This window comes from Myotis davidii, unplaced genomic scaffold (genome assembly GCF_000327345.1).
Source record: "Myotis davidii unplaced genomic scaffold, ASM32734v1 scaffold251, whole genome shotgun sequence".
NCBI lineage: Eukaryota > Metazoa > Chordata > Mammalia > Chiroptera > Vespertilionidae > Myotis > Myotis davidii.
This window is the reverse complement of record NW_006282378.1, coordinates 512,892-532,509: the sequence shown is the minus strand read 5'-3', so window position 1 is coordinate 532,509 and position 19,618 is coordinate 512,892. Positions and strand designations below refer to the sequence as shown.

General features: G+C 54.0%; 1 protein-coding gene across 1 annotated transcript in view; it reads left to right on the top strand.

The window, feature by feature from the left end:
* The window catches only part of LOC102757270 (sodium/potassium-transporting ATPase subunit alpha-2), a 23,440-nt gene extending 4,217 nt beyond the window's left edge, over positions 1–19,223 (top strand). Inside the window, exons 3-23 of the mRNA XM_006752837.2 lie at positions 114–173; positions 1,627–1,830; positions 2,574–2,687; positions 2,936–3,070; positions 3,734–3,851; positions 5,614–5,882; positions 6,742–6,940; positions 7,073–7,182; positions 7,334–7,468; positions 8,186–8,375; positions 8,520–8,695; positions 13,266–13,402; positions 13,920–14,070; positions 14,147–14,315; positions 14,389–14,534; positions 14,684–14,807; positions 14,985–15,130; positions 15,322–15,452; positions 15,925–16,026; positions 16,318–16,409; positions 17,305–19,223. Of these exons, the coding sequence (XP_006752900.1) occupies positions 114–173; positions 1,627–1,830; positions 2,574–2,687; positions 2,936–3,070; positions 3,734–3,851; positions 5,614–5,882; positions 6,742–6,940; positions 7,073–7,182; positions 7,334–7,468; positions 8,186–8,375; positions 8,520–8,695; positions 13,266–13,402; positions 13,920–14,070; positions 14,147–14,315; positions 14,389–14,534; positions 14,684–14,807; positions 14,985–15,130; positions 15,322–15,452; positions 15,925–16,026; positions 16,318–16,409; positions 17,305–17,333 (2,937 nt within the window). The 3' untranslated portion in view covers positions 17,334–19,223. The remainder of the gene's footprint in view (positions 1–113; positions 174–1,626; positions 1,831–2,573; positions 2,688–2,935; positions 3,071–3,733; positions 3,852–5,613; positions 5,883–6,741; positions 6,941–7,072; positions 7,183–7,333; positions 7,469–8,185; positions 8,376–8,519; positions 8,696–13,265; positions 13,403–13,919; positions 14,071–14,146; positions 14,316–14,388; positions 14,535–14,683; positions 14,808–14,984; positions 15,131–15,321; positions 15,453–15,924; positions 16,027–16,317; positions 16,410–17,304) is intronic.
* Positions 19,224–19,618: the final 395 nt, after the last annotated feature.

The window sequence follows — 19,618 nt, the reverse complement described above, 5'->3', positions numbered from 1 at the left end:
CCATGCTCCTTGCCTCACCTCTGGCCTCTCATTGACCTCACATACATTCTAAACACACACACACACACACACACAGCCTCCCTCCTCACGGTAATTCAGTCTCCATTCCCCAGGACGACCACAAGCTATCCTTGGATGAGCTGGGCCGCAAATACCAAGTGGACCTGTCCAAGGTGAGTGGAGGGGCCTGGAGGGCACCAAAGAGGTGAGAGAACCACGCAGCGGCATCAGGAGCAAGGGGCCGTCCACCTGTAATCCAACCCTTTTTACAGATGGGGAAACCGAGGCCCGGGGACTAATTGGTGCAGAATCAGAACAAGAACCCAGATGCCCTGCTTCCTAGTCTTGAGCCCCTTTCCTGTGTCCCCACCCGAAAGCCAGGATCCTGGGGACCCAGGCCCCAAGGGCCTCCAGGCAGAGCTCTCTCTCCCTCAAGCAGCCTCCGTGTTGCACCGTCTCATGGCACTGACATACATGAAATTGGGGAGTGACCTATGACTATTCTGACAGTGGCATGCTGGGGCCCCGCTATGTATGTACGTTTTACATACATTTTTCTAATCCTTGCAACCTTGAGGGAAAGGTGCTGTGACCTCTTTCTCAGAGCAAGGAGACTCAGAGGAGGAGCGCAGCTTCCCAAGGTCACGTCCATAGCAAGCAGCAATGTCAGATTGCCAAGCCCATCACTTTGAAAAAGAAAAACATTATTAATAAAAAATATGGTCGTGTGACCTCCTCCTGTAGGCCCTCCGGGATTGCCCTTTTGAAAACTCTATGCCCCCATTGCTTTAACCTTATTTCCCTGAGTAACACTTTCACTGTCTGGCACTAATATCATTGATTGTGTGTCACCTCCCTAGATCATAAGCTCCGCAAAGCAAGGACTCTGTGGGTCTTGCCCATCTCTGGGCAGAGCTGATAATAGAGCCTGGCATTCAAAACACGTTTATTAAATCAATGAGTGGACAGATAGAAAAAGTGTCCTCTGCCTTCAAGGATCTCAAAGTCTGGTAGCAAAGAGGAGTGCCTAGACCTCCAGTGCCATGTGGCGGTGCAGGAATCATGTCTAGGATGTAATGGATGCAGAGAGGGGCGTCTGAGGCAGCCTGGGCCCGGGAGCAGGGCCGGGCCAGGCTTTCTGGGGGAAGCGATGGGCGATTGCTGAGGCCGAGCGACGCTGATGGTCAATAATGTAGGACTCTTCTTAAATCCTTGTGCAAGAAACACAAATGTTCCTTGGTGATGTGGGGAATGTGAGGGAAGAGAGACGGGGGTGGGGAGGGGAGGAGCCAATTGAGATGACTTTCCAGTGAGCCTCGGCCAGGCTGCCTCCAGAGGAGATGATTGTGGCCCCAAATGTCAATCAGTCCAGTGATGACCAGAGACGGGGCCACATCAAAATCCTCCTCAGCCGTCAAGGCCTCTAACACCCATTGCAAACCCCCCCTCCTTCACGTGGCCTCTCCTGTGGCCCCTCAGCCCTTCCAACCAGGTGGGATTTCCCCTCCACCAGGCCTTACTCCCGGCCAACGAGCTGCTGCCTATTACATGGTGGGGGGGGGCGCGTGGTGAGGGGCCAGACTGGTGGCGGATGCAAACTCCCACACTCCTACTTGCCTCCCTTAGGGCCTCACCAACCAGCGGGCCCAGGACATTCTGGCTCGGGACGGACCCAACGCCCTCACCCCACCCCCAACAACCCCCGAGTGGGTCAAGTTCTGTCGCCAGCTTTTCGGGGGCTTCTCCATCCTTCTGTGGATCGGGGCCATCCTCTGCTTCCTGGCCTACGGCATCCAGGCTGCCATGGAAGATGAACCGTCCAACGACAATGTGAGCTGGAATGCTTGGCCCCTGGACCAGCCCATGACTCTGTCCTCCAACCCCGAATCTCCAGTCTAGCTGGGGGGCAGGGAGCAAGACCCTCACGTCACAGGGCCCTTTAGGCTGAAAATGGGTGCGGCTTCTATACATACTGATACGCACCCCAACACACACAGGCACACAATCTCTCAAGGATGAGAAAGCCCCTCTCTGTTCCTTTACACTTAAGTGGGCTTGCCTGCCCATCCCTCAGTCTTCACACCCTAGAGAAGACCTACAGTGGGGCCTTGACTTACGAGTTTAATTCGTTCCGTCACAGCGCTCGTAACTCAAATTACTCGTATGTCAAATCAAAAAGTGAACGTGATGCCGGGCTGATGTTGTGGCGTTCACTGTGACATTCGCTGCGCCAACTAGCGGTGGGGTATCTGAAGCTGGCTCGTAACCCGAATTTTAGCTCACAACTCAAATCAAAAAATCGGCCGAGAGACAGCTCATATCTCAAAAAATTCGTTAGTCGGGACAATCGTAAGTCAAGGCCCCACTGTAGTCCTGGGAACTCCCTAAGACTCTCACCACGCCTTCTAGCCTTAGGAGGTTGGGGACTGGAAGACTGAGGGGGAAGTAAGAGAGACGGACTTTCCTCGACCATTTTCACTTCCAGTCACAGACAAGGTAGCTTGTCCCACGTGGCAGGTGCCGCTTGAGGGTTGAGAGACGGGCAGGTCTCTCAAACCCTGTCTCCTTGCCAGCTCTATCTGGGCGTGGTGCTGGCAGCTGTGGTCATCGTCACGGGCTGCTTCTCCTACTACCAAGAGGCCAAGAGCTCCAAGATCATGGACTCCTTCAAGAACATGGTTCCGCAGGTAGATGGTCAGGCGGGGCTCTGGGCTGGGGCATACGGTTTCTGGGCGGGTCCAGCTCCTCCCTTCTCAACTTGGCGCTCTGAGATGGAGGCTTGGACAAAAAGTCCCCCTAGGTCTCTACCCCAGGACCTAGTTTTGTTGCTAAGGGCTTCTCCTCCTCCTCGGGGGGGCTGAAGGGGAGGTGGAAAAGCAGCAGGAGAGAAAAGTAGGGGTAGAGACTTCACGAGATGCCCATGGCCTCCTTGCAGCAAGCCCTCGTCGTGCGGGAGGGCGAGAAGATGCAGATCAACGCGGAGGAAGTGGTGGTGGGAGACCTGGTGGAGGTGAAGGGTGGAGACCGCGTGCCTGCTGACCTCCGGATCATCTCTTCTCACGGCTGTAAGGTGAGGAGGCCAAGCCAGAGCAACTGGCGGGGTCTAGGAAGAAGGCTGGATAGAGCTGAGAGGGGCCCAGTTAGAGGTTTGAAGATTGGAAGGGCCAGATCCAAATGCCAACACCTACCCCGTGCCCCCCAGCTGCACCTGATAGCGCTGAGGCGCTGTCTCCTTGTACCTGTGTGATGACTGCTCTGTGCCCTAGGTGTGTCTTTGAAACCCACTTTACAGCCACCTTGTATTGAGTCCCAGTTATTGTCCGATGTTTGATGTACATTCGCAGATGCCATGTACTTCAACTCTGTGAGGACGGTCTGATCATGCAGGGCTGTTGCGCGTGGCCACACTAGGCCGTGCCATTTTCATAGACTACAGTGTTGATGGCACCCCCTGGAGTTGTGCAGTGCACAGATTCTGATGACAACCCCCATTTTACAGATGAGTGGAGGGTTAAGTAACCAGCCCAAGGTCACATTAAAATCTTGCAAGAGCTAGGATTCCAAACCAGCGCAGGGACAATAGCTGAGCAATGCTATAAATATGTGATGAGGACGAGTGTAATTTTGTCCCTCGTGTCATGGAGATTGAGCGCAGTTGGAGTTGGAAGACAGCTGTGTGTGCACAAGTGCGCCTGCCAGGCTGATGGCTACACCCTCCCTGCTTCCTCCCCAGGTGGACAACTCATCCCTAACTGGGGAGTCAGAGCCCCAGACCCGTTCCCCTGAGTTTACCCATGAGAACCCCCTGGAGACCCGCAATATCTGTTTCTTCTCTACCAACTGTGTGGAAGGTGAGAGGCCAGCCTGGTGGGGGCCCTTCGTCCCAGCACCCACGGAGGGAGGCGTCTGAATCCTGAACCCCCAGCAGGACTGAGGGCTGTGGCTGTACTTACTCATCAAAAACCCTGCTCTAGAGGAGGGAACTGAGGACTTGGGTATGGGGATCCCTGAATATTACAGAAATAATCCCTTCCAGAGAGCAGGGTATTGGCTGGGATGGCACAACTCCATGGAAACTTACCTCCCACAGAAAGATCTCTGTCCTGTCCACCGTAACACTGAGTGGATTCCAAAGCCTTTAGGTCTTGGCCAAGTTCCCCCAACCCTACCACACACACCCACATTTACACACTCTGACACTCACACATCATACACACATGCACACATATGACACACATCACCCACTCACATGCACACCCGTCCCAAGCCAGCCTTGACTCTTTGGTGTCTTTGGCTTGACTGAAGGCTTCTGTTTTCCTGGGTTTGGGACTTGCTGCCTCCATCTCTGGCCCTTGCTTTGCCCAGAGCCCCGGGCTGGGGGAGGGGCAGGAAAGCTTCCCAGCCCAGTGGATACTTGGCCCTCCTTCGGGCTGTAGCTAGGACTGTGCTTCGCCAAGAGAAATTGTCATGCTGAGGCTGCCCAGGTGGCCCCCTCCCTGTTCTGGGTTCTAGAGATGACCAAAGGCCAGTGAACCGAGTCAGGGCTGAGGGCGGAGAGGGCAAGAGCTGGTGGGAGAAAGAGGCCCGACTATGCCAGGGGCCTCAGAAAGCGAGCCAAAGACCTTCCCACCTCCACACCTTTCTCTTTATATCTGTCGTTTCTCTTCAGTGGATATGTGATTCTGGGCTTCTCCCCTCTTTCAGCAAGTTGGAATTATAATGAAAATCACCACACATTAAGTTCCCTAACTTTTTAATGTACTGAGATTCTGAAGTTTGCTCTACATTTTCACAAATGTTAAATATTCCCATGGCTTACTCTAAAATTGGCCTTGAAGAAAGGATAGGAAATGAATGGAACTAACATTTGATGAGTGCCTACTATGTGCTATGCACTGGTTTAGGTATTACAGCACAATCTGATTTAATTGTTAAAATAACCCCTAGATAGGAACCCGAATAAGGATTCAAGCTCAGGTTTGGCTGACTCCAACATGCATGCTCTTCCCACTGCCCCAGCCCTCCTCTCCTGTAGGCCCCTTTAACATCTACTTGAGGGTCAGTAATTTGCCTAGCTTCTTTTATGGGATTCATGCCTAATGTTGACAAAGAAAATCTTAAGACTACATGGAAAACCTATAATAATAAAAGTGTAATATGCTAATTAGACCGGACATCCTTCCGGACAAAGTCAAAGCCTGGGCTGGGAGGGCCGAGCCCCTTGCACGAAGTTCATGCATCGGGCTTCTAGTCCATAATAAGTGCCTTACTTTGTGTTTATAATGTAAACACATAGTTTGTGGGTAATATGTAGAAGATTGATTTTACTGAAGTACTGCAGGCAATATTTTTGTTTCACTTATTGAATCTCCTCAGTTTGAACTTTGAGTTTATTTGCAAGCTCTTCCCACAGGCCCAAGTGTAAGAGAAAATAGCTTGCTGTTGCACTGAGCTGGGGGTTGGCGATGTGGGCAAGATGAGAGAGCCCGGGAGGAACAATCTACTGACACTTTGGGAGCAGAGTCTCTGGTGGATTTCCTTCCTCAGGAAGTGGGACAGGACACAGATCCTGGGACCTAAGGCACCGAGCTAGAGTCTCTTCCTGTGTTGCAGGCACTGCCAGGGGCATCGTGATCGCCACAGGTGACCGGACGGTGATGGGCCGCATAGCCACTCTGGCCTCAGGCCTGGAGGTGGGGCGGACCCCGATAGCCATGGAGATTGAACACTTCATCCAGCTGATCACGGGGGTGGCTGTGTTTCTGGGCATCTCCTTCTTCGTGCTGTCCCTCATCCTGGGCTACAGCTGGCTAGAGGCAGTCATCTTCCTCATCGGCATCATCGTGGCCAATGTGCCCGAGGGGCTGCTGGCCACCGTCACGGTGAGTGGTCAGGCGGAGGTGCCACCAGGGTGGGTCTTGTTACCCTTTCCTCAGCAGTGCTAGAGGCTCCTTGCTCCTCAGCAATGTTTTCACTGCAAGCCCTTAAAATCACATATCAGATTCTCATTTAATACATGGCTTAGAGTGTGAGTCTGAAAAAGGTCATTTAGTCCACGGCTCAGAGGTTGAGTCTGAGCAATCTCCGGTTGGGCTGTACTTTGGCAGGCAGCCTCCCTCCCACAGCTCGTCACAGTCGCCTCTTCTCACCACCCACGTGCTATTCATCTGCTCCTGTCACCCAGAGCTCGTCCTGGCCAACTCTCTTCTGCAAATGCTCTCCCAAAGGTCACCAGTGACCACCGAGCAAACCCAGAGACCTTTTCTCAGCTCCAATGCTCAACTCTGCTGCCGAAAGGAACCCTTTGTCCACCTGCTGGGAACCCTCTCCTTCACTGACGACTGTGACATGTCACTATCCTGGTTCTCCTCTCCTCTGTCCCCAGCAGGGTCCCCTCCTTCTCCCCAAAACTGAGTCTCAGGCCTCAGCTCTCTGCTCTTTTCCTTAACACACTTAAGTGAGCCCAGTTTTCACTGCCCATTCTGTGTGGGTGACTCTCACATCCCTTCGCCCAGCTCTACTCTGGCCTCTCTGGAGCTCTAGATGAATGTCTTCAACTCCGTACTGGACATTTCACCTAAATATACACCCATGATCTCGGTTCAACTGCTCACACCTAGATCCCACTCGCGTTTGTGGAGTAGGATCACTGGAGGAGGGATAGAGCCATGCTCTGGGGGAAGGTCATAGACGTCTCTGGCTCAGGCGTGGCCCTTTTGTATGCTCCTCTCTTTCTGCCAGGTGTGTCTGACCCTGACAGCCAAGCGCATGGCGAGGAAGAACTGCCTGGTGAAGAACCTGGAGGCGGTGGAGACGCTGGGCTCCACCTCCACCATCTGCTCTGACAAGACGGGCACCCTCACCCAGAACCGTATGACCGTCGCCCATATGTGGTTTGACAACCAGATCCATGAGGCTGACACCACCGAAGACCAGTCTGGTGATTGGGCAGCCCAGAGGGGTGAAGGGGTCTGGTGGGTGTCCAGGACACTGGGTGGTAGAGTGGGTGGAGAGAGAGAGGAGCTCTAAAGGGGAACCAAGCTCTAAACGGTTCTCCCTCATTTTCCCCTAGGGGCCACATTTGACAAGCGATCTGCAACGTGGACGGCCCTGTCTCGGATTGCTGGCCTCTGCAACCGAGCCGTCTTCAAGGGTGGGCAGGAGAACATCTCTGTGTCTAAGGTAGGGGGTCAGGGCCGCCTCCATGGCCTGTGCCCCTTGCTGATGCCCAGCTTCCCCTCATACCCTGCGGTGGCCTCCAAGGTTTCATGGCCTCTCCTCTTGGTCCTCCATCCTTCTCCGGCCCCACTGTGACACTGAATTCTCCTGACAGCGCGACACAGCGGGCGACGCCTCCGAGTCAGCTCTGCTCAAGTGCATTGAGCTGTCCTGCGGCTCTGTGAGGAAGATGAGGGACAGGAACCCCAAGGTGGCGGAGATTCCTTTCAACTCCACCAACAAGTATCAGGTCTGGTCAGGGAACTGGGACAGGGGAGTGGGAGGAACAGAAATGAGGGGGTGCACAAAGCCAAGGGGGAGTCATCAACATGAGAAGTGGAGGCATCTGGACATCATGTCCTCTCACCCCTGACTTATTCCCCAGGGCAACTTGGGTGACTACATGTCTGGTTGCCATTACCCCTTAGCTCCCAACCTTCATTCCTTCATTCCTCCCACCCTCTTGGCTCTTCCTCCAAGAGCTCCCCATCCTCTGGCCCCGGTCTCTCAACCCTTTCATCACACTCAGTTGAAACATACTTCTGAAATTTCCTTAGCGTATCCCCCCACCTGTAAGCATTTGGGAAATGCCAATAACAGTCTCCGCTACGTCCTGTGTAGGCCATAGAGGTAAAGTCCCGCCGAGGCCAGCGGAGTGGTGGGGAATGCTGACAACAAAGCCATCTAGCCCATGCACAAGGCCTGTCTTAACTGATCTGAATAAACATTTGCTGAGTCAATGAATGTCCTAGGAAGGTGACTCTCAGGTTACAGGGTTGGGTCTTTTGTTTCAAACATCTCTCCACACACAGAAACTGTCCCTATGCGACAAGGGTTGATGAGTCAGAGGTAATTTTATTAAGGGGGGTGTTTCTTACCAGCCTCTGCTCTGACTAGGCCCCGTGCTGGGCATTGGGGCTAATAAGACAGTTACGGCCCCCTCTGTCACTGCCCATCCTCTCTCCAGCTGTCCATCCACGAGCGAGAAGACAGCCCCCAGAGCCACGTGCTGGTGATGAAGGGGGCCCCCGAGCGCATCCTGGACCGGTGCTCCTCCATCCTGGTGCAGGGCAAGGAGATCCCGCTGGACAAGGAGATGCAAGACGCCTTTCAGAACGCCTACATGGAGCTGGGAGGACTTGGGGAGCGAGTGCTGGGTGAGGGTCCAGAAGCAGGGAGCGGGGCTGAGAGAGGGATTCCCAAGCCTCAGTGGGGTCCCTAGGATGAGGAACGTTAGGGGTGTTCAGGCAGCCACCTTGCTGCTCTCAATCCACCCTTCTGCCTCCCCCCTCCTCCTTCAGGGTTCTGTCAGCTGAATCTGCCCTCTGGAAAGTTTCCTCGCGGTTTCAAATTCGACACGGAGGAGCTGAACTTCCCCACGGAGAAGCTCTGCTTCGTGGGGCTCATGTCCATGATCGACCCTCCCCGGGCGGCTGTGCCTGACGCTGTGGGCAAGTGTCGGAGTGCAGGCATCAAGGTACGGGCCTCACGCTCCCCCTTCAGCCTCCCCTTCCACCCTTGGAAGGTCAAGAGAATGCAGGGCTGTTGGCCTGGGGGCATCCAACCCCTGGTGATCTTTTTCTCGCTGACTGGGAAGGGCAGCCAGTCATCTGCAAGGGAAGGTCAGCCGTGGCTGACTGGGAGGGGCAGCCAGTCATCTGCAAGGGAAGGTCGGCCACGGCTGTGGAGAGCTCACCCTGCTTGTCCCACGTGCTCAGTGCCCAGTCTCCCACATCGAACCTCGCCCGCCCTGGCATGGCTCATTCTGTTCTGATGGCAAGCTGATACGGCACCCCTACCTTGGGGATATGGTGTCCTGCCCCTCCCAGCTACTGCCCACTGCCCCTAGCCATTTGGGATGGGGTTAGCAGGCTCCAGTCTGCATCCACTCACTCCCCCGCCCCCTCCCCACAGAACCCTGCAGACTGGCTCCAGCACTCATTCCCCTTAGCACCCCTCTCCCATGTTTCCTTGTCCAGCTGTCATTGCTTCTCAGTGGCCACTCCCTCCTTGGTGCTGCAGTTGCTCTTCATTTAACAAATATTTGTCATTTTCCAACTATGTGCCAGGCACTGTTCAAGGTGCGGAGATCAACAAACAAAGCAACATAAATCCCTTCCATCTTGGAGCTTACTTTCATGTTTCAAAGATATATCGCTTTAAAAAAAACCAAAAAACCACAAAGATATAGCACTTTAGCCCCGGCTGGTGTGTTCAGTGGTTGGAGTGTCAGCCCGCGTAGTGAAGGGTCTACAAGTTTGATTCCCGGTCAAGGGCACGTAACTGGCCTGCAGGTTTGCTCCCTGCCCCCAGTCAGGGCGCATGTGGGAGGCAACCAGTCAATGTGTCTCTCCCATATCAATGTTTCTCTCTCTCCTCTCTGCTTACCTCCCTCCCTCCTTTCTACTCTCTGGAAAGCAAAGGAGAAAATATCCTCTGGTGAGGATTAACAAAAAACAAACAAACAAAAAGATAGATACAGCACTTTAACATCCGCCTTAACCGAGTGGCACCAGGTAGGGTGCCACTGCTTCCTCCTCTTTTTCTCAGCATCTCACCTATTACCACGTAAGTTCAGCTCTCCCTGTCTACTGAGGGTCAGGTACTGCGCTAGGCCCTGGAGACTCAAAGATGAATAAGATATAGCCTGACCGCCAGAGTTCATGGTCTCTCAATTGATTAATCACAGAACAATTGATTAATCACAGAACAATCATAATAGCTAGGGTAGTTGAGCACTTACTATAGGTCAGATACTCTCATAACAAAAACAGCCAATTGTTTTATAAGACTTTATATGAATCAGGCACTGCTGTTAGCACTAAACCTGTAACATCTCATTTAATCTTCATAACAGCCCTGTAAGTAGACACTAATATTTTCCCTTTTTTACACAGAGGGACCAAGGCACAAAGTAGCATGCCCAAGAACACACAGTTCATAAGTGGGAGGGCCAGGATTTGAACCAAGGCAGTCTGCTAGGTCTCAACCATCACACCAGAGGACTTGTCTGTATATGTGTGTCTATGTATGATTTCTGAACCCCCTACCACTCTGTCTCTGAGGTAGGCCTCACTATCCCCATTTAAAAATAAAACAAGCTGAGACTTAGAGCAGGTACGTAGCTATCCCCAAATAAATCTGCTAGGAAGAAGTGGGTTGGCTATATCAAGCATGGCCTGCTCCTTAACCTGCCTCATGCCATGATCAGAACTATCACAGAGGCCTGGGGAAGGTCCCTCCATGGGAAGCCACAGCAGGGAGCAGTTAATTCTGCCTCAGGGAACTGGACAATGTTTTATAGAGGGCATGATATTTGATCTGGGCCTTAAAGGTTGACAAATATTTTGTAAGGCTGCGAGAGAGAGGAAGGCAGGTCAAGAGCAGGGAACAGCGTGTACTCTGTGGTTAGACTGTACCGGGCATTTGCGTGGGTTGCGGGGAGAGGTGGCAGAGGAGCACTGGGAATTGAGACAGACGGGCCAGGGCCAGGTGGAAGGACTTTGCTTAAATGCCAGACTTGGGCTTTATCCTGGGGTCCACAGAGAGCCACGGGTGTCACAGGACACATCTAGCTTCTAGATGAAGGAAGGCCTCAATTTGGAGAAGAACTGAAGTCAGGGAGACAGGCAAGAAGAGACTGCAATAGTTCAGGCAAGGGACGGTGACCTGAACAAGGGCAGAGACAAAAGGGAGTCGTTACGCTCAAGGAACCTTGTGAGAACTTGGTGACTAAACTGGATATGGGAGGTGAGGAAGGTATCGGAGACACAGGGCCTGCATGAGAGGGATCGTTTCTAAGGCAGGGAGGTGAGCAGCAGGCTTGGTGGCGGCGGCAGTAGAGATAATGAGTTCAATCTGACCTTCCATTCAAAGAATCTATAAGACACCTGGGGAGAGACGTTGCAGAGAAAGTTGGAATGTGGTTTAGAGCTCAAGAAAGAGGGCCAGGACTGGAGATTTGATCCAGTTAAACTCTGGATAATTACAAATTGTACTGCTTCACTCTGCCCAGGAAAAGAGCATGGGGTCTAGAAAGAGGAGGAGAATGAAGACCTGGACCACACCAACATTTAGGGGCGCGTGCAGGAATAGGAACCAGTGACTGAGGGGAGAGGGCGATAGGACACAGCTAACAGTTGTTGGGCATCCACCCATGTACCTACTCGTCATGACCTACGTGGAAGGTAGAACTCAGCGTCTCCGCGTGCTGAGACTCGGTGAGGCGCTTGTCTAAGGTCCCAGAGCCGGGCACGCCAGCACATCCACTCAGGTAGCCTTCTGACTCCTAGGCCAGCCTTCTGACTTCTACTGTCTGGGCTGCCTCCCTGAGGAGGGAGGGAAAGGAGCCAGAGGGCGGAGAGGGACCAGGAACAAAGGGGCCATGGAAGCCATGGGAGGACATCTTTTTAAGGAGGGTGGTGAGCAGTGCCAAATGCCTGAGAGGAGCCAAGAAGGATGAGGACTTGATCGGAATCAAACCCTGGACCTTTCAGTCCACGGGGCAACACTCTATCCATTGAGCCAAACCAGACTTTGCCTCCAATGTCAGGGGCGGGCGTGGAGGAGGGTGAGGCAGCTAGCAGTGGGGTGGGAGAATCATTGATCGGCTGCCATCTGCATACCCCTACTGGGGATCGAGCCTGCAACCTGAGCATGTGCCCTTGACTGGAATTGAACCTGGGACCCTTCAGTCTTCAGGCTGATGCTCTATCCACTGAGCCAAACCAGCTAGGGCTTTCTTTCTTTCTTTTAATTTAAATTCTTTATTGTTGAAAGTATTGCATATGTCTCCTTTTTCCCCCATTGACCTCTCCCCAGCCACTCCCGCTGCCCAGCTCATGCCCTCGCCCCCCTAGTGTCTGTGTCCATTGGTCATGCTTACATACATGCACACAAGATCTCTGGTTGACTTCTTACCTCCTCCCTCCCATCCTCCCCTTCCTTTCCTCTGAGGTTTGATGGCCTGCTATTGGTTTTCAACTGGGAGGCACATGTAGCCTTGGGGGGCAGTGTCAGTCGGGTGTTAGGGGTGGAAGAGAAGGCAGTGAGTGGGGCCTGGAGAGGCCTCCTTCTTAGTACCTATGTGATTCGCCCCATAAACCCACACATGCAAATGCTATATCCTAGTCCAGCTCTGATTACCTTGTGCTTAGAATAGCCTCTTAGCCAGCCTCTCAGATGCCGCCCCTCCCCACCCAGCTCCATCCATTCTGAAACACAATGAACACCAGGGGGAGTGGGGAGGGAGGACTCTCTCCCTGTCATGCTTACTCCGATCTGACCAGTTAGATGCCCTGCAGCGATCATATTGGACCCTAAGAAAGCCACATCCTAGTCCTGGCTCCCTGTGCCCTTGAGCAAACCCTGGCCCTTTCTCAGCCTTTGCTGCCTCGCAGGTAATGGGAGGAAGTTGTGAAGGGTGCTGCTAGCGCCAACAGTCTCAGAGCCTGTGAACTCCAAACTCCCGAACAACCTTGGAGTTTCTCTTCCAAGGGATCCTTATTAGCATGTCATTCTGTCATGGCAGCTTTCCTTCATTTAAACAAACGAGCTCTGATCCCCAGAACACAACTTGTCATTGTCTCTCCCCCACCTACCCCCATATGCACATTCTAATGGGCCCTGGGGAATGCACACACTCTCACACACACACACACACACACACTCACTCTCACACACACACTCACACACACACACTCACACACACACTCACACACACACACATACACACACTCACACACACACACTCACACACTCACACACACACACTCACACACACTCACATACACACACACACACACACACTCACACACTCACACACACCCACACACCCTCACTCTCACACACACACTCACATACACACACACTCACACACACACACACACACATATACGTGCACTCCCATTGTTTCAGCTGGGATCTGTGAGCCCACCATCTGCCTTTTCCTGACTTTGGGAAAGAAATAGGCTGGCAAGGTGGGGGGCCCAGGATTAATGCTGCTGTCCCGTTCTTTGTTCTCTTTCCTCCTTTCTCCTCCCCGCCAGGTGATCATGGTGACTGGGGACCACCCAATCACAGCCAAGGCCATTGCCAAAGGCGTGGGCATTATATCAGAGGGCAATGAAACTGTGGAGGACATTGCGGCCCGGCTCAACATCCCCGTCAGTCAAGTCAACCCCAGGTGAGGCCGTTGCAGGATGCCCTGCCCCCAACCAACCCATTCTCTCCCACAGGGCGCCCCAGTCAGACCAGGGAATCGGGATAGCACCTCTGGGACCTGTACTGGCCTTTCCTCTGGTTCCTCAGCCCTGAGTGTGCCCGATGTGTCACTGTTTATCTGTGTGACCTTGGACATGTCCCTTACCTTCCGGAGCCTCCATTTTCTCAACTACAAAATTAAGATGCTGTCTACACTGCAGAGGGCTATAGCAATGAAATATGTGTGAGGGAATGAGTGCAAGCCCAGGAAGTTGGACTATGATTACACGCATGGCGAGGATCTAGAATTCTAGCATCACTTCCTCTGTGTATGTGTGTTTTCTGTTTGGAGAGAGAGAAAGAAAGAGAGAGAGAGAGAGAGAGAGAGAAGGAAACAGCTCCCTGGACAGGGCCAGGGCCGGCGGGGGGAGGGGGGAGTGGGCCAGGCAGTCGGGAGAGGCTGGGTGAGGCGGGGACAGCACCTGTGTCCTGCCCTCCAGAGAGGCCAAGGCGTGTGTGGTGCACGGCTCTGACCTGAAGGACATGACGTCGGAGCAGCTGGACGAGATCCTCCGGAACCACACGGAGATCGTCTTTGCGCGGACGTCTCCGCAGCAGAAGCTCATCATCGTGGAGGGCTGCCAGCGGCAGGTGAGCGGGGCGGCCCAGGGCAGGGCGCGGCCGGCGCGGGACCCGCACCCTCCAGCGTGGCTGTCCCTTCTCCCAGGGGGCCATCGTGGCGGTGACAGGCGACGGGGGGAACGACTCCCCGGCGCTGAAGAAGGCGGACATCGGCATCGCCATGGGCATCTCGGGCTCCGACGTCTCTAAGCAGGCAGCGGACATGATCCTGCTGGACGACAACTTCGCCTCCATCGTCACGGGCGTGGAGGAGGGTGAGGACAGGGGACGCCTGTACACCGACTCCCCATGCCTTTACCCAACCACAGAGCCAGCTCAGGCTGCCAGGCGTCTGCTGCCTGAAGAAATCCATCGCGTACACCCTGACCAGCAACATCCCCGAGATCACGCCCTTCCTGTTCTTCATCATCGTCAACATCCCCCTGCCGCTGGGCACCGTCACCATCCTCTGCATCGACCTGGGCACCGACATGGTGAGGCCAAGGGCTGGCGGGGGGACAGGCCAGGCAACCACGTGGGCACAGTGGGCACAGTGGGCAGCAGGTGGAAGGAGACAAGGACCAAGGGCAGCTGACCAGGCCCCCTCCGACGCCCTCTGTCCCCCACTCTCCACCCCACACAGGTCCCCGCCATCTCCCTGGCCTACGAGGCCGCTGAGAGTGACATCATGAAGCGGCAGCCGCGGAACCCGCAGACGGACAAGCTGGTGAACGAGAGGCTCATCAGCATGGCCTACGGGCAGATCGGTGCGGCCCGGCCCGGGGCTCGGGGGGAGCCCAAGGGAACTCTTGCCCCGGCTTTGGGAGTCCAGGACGGGGCCCGCTTGCCCCAGGGTCGGGGACAGACGTCTCTGGCCTGTCGGTGCTGGCCCCGTCCGGCTTCCCGCTCTGACCCTGGCCCTGCGTTTTGCCCACGACCCACAGGGATGATCCAGGCACTGGGCGGCTTCTTCACCTACTTCGTGATCCTGGCTGAGAACGGTTTCCTGCCGACACGGCTGCTGGGGATCCGCCTTGACTGGGATGACCGGTCCACCAATGACCTGGAGGACAGCTATGGGCAGGAGTGGGTGAGCGGGGCTGTGTGCGTGCGGACACGTGTGTACGAGAGGAGGGGCTAAACGCCTGGCAGTGTGGCCACCTGGGACGGGGGGCTCAGAGGGGACGGGGTGCCCAGGGTCTAACAGTGGCCCCGACCGGTGCTGCACGCCGGTCCTGCTGGTTCTTCTCAGCTGCTGCCTCTCTGCCCGCCCCTCTGCAGACCTACGAGCAGCGGAAGGTGGTGGAGTTCACCTGCCACACGGCCTTCTTTGTCAGCATCGTCATCGTGCAGTGGGCCGACCTCATCATCTGCAAGACCCGCCGCAACTCGGTCTTCCAGCAGGGCATGAAGTGAGCGCCGCCCCCAGCTCCCCGCTAGGGGGCGCTCACAGCTCCCCCACCCCCAGCCCAGGAGGATGACCTCCATGATGTCCCTCTCAGCTTGGGGACAAAGGCTTTAGTCACCCAGCTGCATATCCATAGTCATGTTTTAAGCAGAGGAGATGAGAAGGAGTGATATGACCATTTCTGAGGCATCTCCAGGACAGAGCACATCACCCAACACAGAAAAATGATTTATCTAATGGATGAATATGTGTGCTCTAGACAGCAATGAGGGGTAACATCACTAAGCATGAGAATGAAAGAAACTCCTTCTCGGCTTACACACAGGTGCCCGCAGAGAGCACGGGAAGATGCACTGATGACCTTTCCCCCACATTTCCTCTTGCCTCTCTCCGCTCCACCACCAGGGGTCCCTGGATCTCTCCCTCCTTGCCCTCCCTTCAGATGCCACTTAACCCTCCTTTCCTTGTTTTTCCAGGAACAAGATTTTGATTTTTGGGCTCCTGGAAGAGACGGCGCTGGCTGCCTTCCTATCCTACTGCCCAGGCATGGGTGTGGCCCTCCGCATGTACCCGCTCAAGTGAGTATTTCTTTAAAAAGGCAGCTTCTTTCCTGGCTGGGTGCTCAGCTGGCCCTATATGCCAAGGTTGCAGGTTCGATCCCAGGTCAGGACACATACAAGAGTCAACCAGTGAATGCATAAATAAGTGGAACAACAAGTCTCTCTCCCTCCCTCTCCCCCTTCCTCTCTAACAAACAAACAAGTAAAAATTAAAAGGGCACCTTCTAGGATCCAAGTTCTGGCCCATTCCAGTCCTCCTTGCTGGAACCAGCCTCTGATGTTCCTAACACTCTCCTCTGCTGCTTCCAGGGTCACCTGGTGGTTCTGCGCTGTCCCCTACAGCCTCCTCATCTTCATCTACGATGAGGTCCGGAAGCTCATCCTGAGGCGATACCCCGGAGGTAAGCACCTGTGCCCCCCACCCAACCCCCAGAAGACGCAACCCCCACTGACCCCTCCAGGCACCCCCACCCCAACTCCGTTCCAACGACAGGGCCCCGTCCTTTCCTCAGAGCCCGCAGATGCTGGGGCTCCAGGTCCCGGAGCCCTGACTGTTGAGTCTGTTCTCTGTACCCTCTTTCTCTCAGATTTCTCTGGTCCCCTCAGTTGGTCTCTGAGGCCTTGCACCTTCCACCTGGAATCACAGAACATCAGAACTAGAAAGGCCCTGGCAGCCATCTGTCCCACCTCCACATTTTACAGATACAGAGAGACGAATTGTTTGTTCAGGGTCATACAGCACAACAGACACTACAGCCAAGGCCTCCTGACTGCCAGGCCTCAGCCACGTGTGTTTTTCCCCAACAAGCATTTTGGTCACTTCCTGGAGGGTGAGAAGGATGGCCTGTAAGCCATGGATAATGTTTGCTCTGGCCGGCCCTCTCTCACGCAGGTGTGTGCTTTTTTAATTGCCCAATATTTAAAACTTGGGCGCTCTCACAGAAAATCAAAATTTCTGACTTCTCCTGAAAAAAATTATAAGAGCTGCCCACCCTCTGCCCACACCTCTGCCCAGCAACACTAGGTGGCAGTCCCTCTGGAAACTCATTTGTTACCTGAAGAGCCACTGCAGTCATTTGTATTTTGACCTCCAGCCACTCTATGCCCTCCCTCTACTGGGTGAAGTACAAGCATCTATGGCCCAGCTCACTGGGTTTTCTCCCCTCCCTTGTCACCTGTCCACAGTCACTTACCTCAGCCCCTGCCCCAGGCTCCCAGCCACCTGGCCTACCACCCCAGCCCCTGCCCTCTTTTGATGCTCACCTGGCAACCCCCACCCCCAAATCTCTCCAACAGGCTGGGTGGAAAAGGAGACGTACTACTGAGCACACTGGAAAGAAGAACCAGGACGGGAAAGACGGGGTGCCCTGGAGGAGTTGCAGGGATGGTGATGGGGAGGGGTGGTTTCAGGGGAAGATTTGGGGAGAAAGAATGAGGCCATTTAATAGGCTAAATGGGGGGTGGGGTGGGCAAATAAGCTTGGGGTGATTGCCCCAGAGACCTAACTCTGAACAGTCAGATTAGACACTCTCCCCGGGTCCTGGTCCCTCCCACTCCACCATGTTGTCTATTTTTAGGAGGAACTGAAGGCTACTCCAGCCGCCCCATTCCCTGTCCCTCTGCCCCCACCCCTCACTAGAACAGACCAACTTCCAAAGACAGGAACATGTCTAACCAGGAGGAAGGAAACGGTCTCAGGTCCCCAGTTGCACCCCATGTCCCACCTTCACCCCTCTTCCTCTTCCTGCCCAACTCTGCCCCTGCTTCCCTGTCTGACCCAGAAACCACAAATGGTTCCTCCCGTCGAGGCCAGAAAGGGAAGTTGTTTGGGAAGCTGGCCTGTCTCCCAGTCCCGGCTAGTTAGGAGCCTCTGGAGGAGACCGGGCAGGCGCAGACAGTGAGAGGTCAGGGTATGGGGCGGTGGCAACCAGCAGGGGGAGAGGCAGGGGAAAGAAAGAGAGCCCTGCATTGGACATCTGGAAGCTCCAGGTAGACACCTGGGCTCCAGCTCTGGGTCCCAGCCTTTTAGATTGCCCTGCCGGCAGATCAAGGTCAGTGTCATAATCTCTGAGATCCCACACCCAGAGTTCCCACTGACCTTGCTTGGTGGTCTGTCTGGTCCGTGAGGCCCAGACGTCACATCACCGATGCCCCAGCTCTCTCGATCACACGCACTTGGTGACACCTGCCCTTTGGAATGCTAGGAACTCGGAAGTTCCACGTTGTTCTGAGAGGAATGGCTGCCTGTTCATTCCCTGCCCCTCTCGCCCCTCTCCCCTCATGCCCATGCTGATGAACCTGCTTTATTCCTAGGCACCACCAAGCCAGGAGCTCCCTGGCCAACAGCTGGAATTGGGGTGCAGGGGTTCCCAGAGCTTCCTGTCTTCAAGGGACAGGCAGAGTCAGCTTAGGTCATGAACACGGTCAGGCCAGAGGGAAAGCACTAGGGACCTGCCTTTGGCCTCACAGTCAGCAGGCTGTTCCTCCCAGGCAAACGCCCTTCATCTGATGTTCATTGTGCCACTTTCTCATGGTGCCCGCAGTTGGTCTCCCGTTCCTACGGGAGATACTGTTCCCTCCCTACCCCCCTCTCCTCCTAGCGTTTCTGCTCTGCAGGCAGCTCTGCCCATTCTTTGAGGCTGGTTTAGAAGGCACTGGGCATGTCCTGCAGAGAGACCTAGATGAACAAAGCAAGTGAGAGACACCGAAGGAAAACGGAGGCCTAAGGCAGAAAGGAAGGAAGCAGAAAAAGCATACTCTAGGCCAAGCCCATAAGCCACCTCCCAAGGTCTGTTACTTCATTACAGTGGAATTCTACTTTATGGGAAGTGCCTTGAAGTAAGTGTCATTGCCTTGGGCTCGGAAAACTAAGTGGGAAACCACATAAATTAGGGCCTGGTTAATTTGAGATTTATTGACTGTGGACAAAAGTTTATCTTTGTACAATTAATACAAAAGGCGATTGCTTAGTAAATTAAGAGCACAACAATGTTGCTAAGGATGGCATATTTAGACTCCCTAAAACAATCCTTTTCAAGCACTTTAGGAATCGCCATTTAGACGTTGTGAGTGTATGGGCTAATTATCATTAATTCTTATGTATTTGTTAAAGAAACATCTGCAAGACCTTTACTTGGTGACCTTTTATAAGACATTAGTTTGAGGCACTACATATGTACTTGAAAATAATAAAGATGCATTTCTTTATGAAAAAAGAAATCCCTTTGATAATTCTATACTTAATACTTTCCTCTCTCCCAAATTGTGGTATTGAAAAGTGTGTTGAAGCAGGACTTGGCTTATAGAGAAAGAAATAGAGGGGGCAGGAGACAGGGATTGGAGGGAAATAAACTGGGAGCAGACATCAGTGGAAAAGCTAGAGGGGAAGAAGTTATGTTGTAAAATGATATAGAAGAAAATATAGTAGGGCCTCCTTCCTCATTGCTGAACCCACCGCAAGAATCACAAAGGGCTGTTGTCCAGAACAGGAAAGGGCCTAGGAGTCTATTGGGGCCCACGTACTTGGAGGCACTCTGCTTTTTGTTTCAGACCAAAATCAGGCCGCTCGCAACCTGAGGAGGTGGGGGAAGGAGATGGTGGGCTGGGGGGC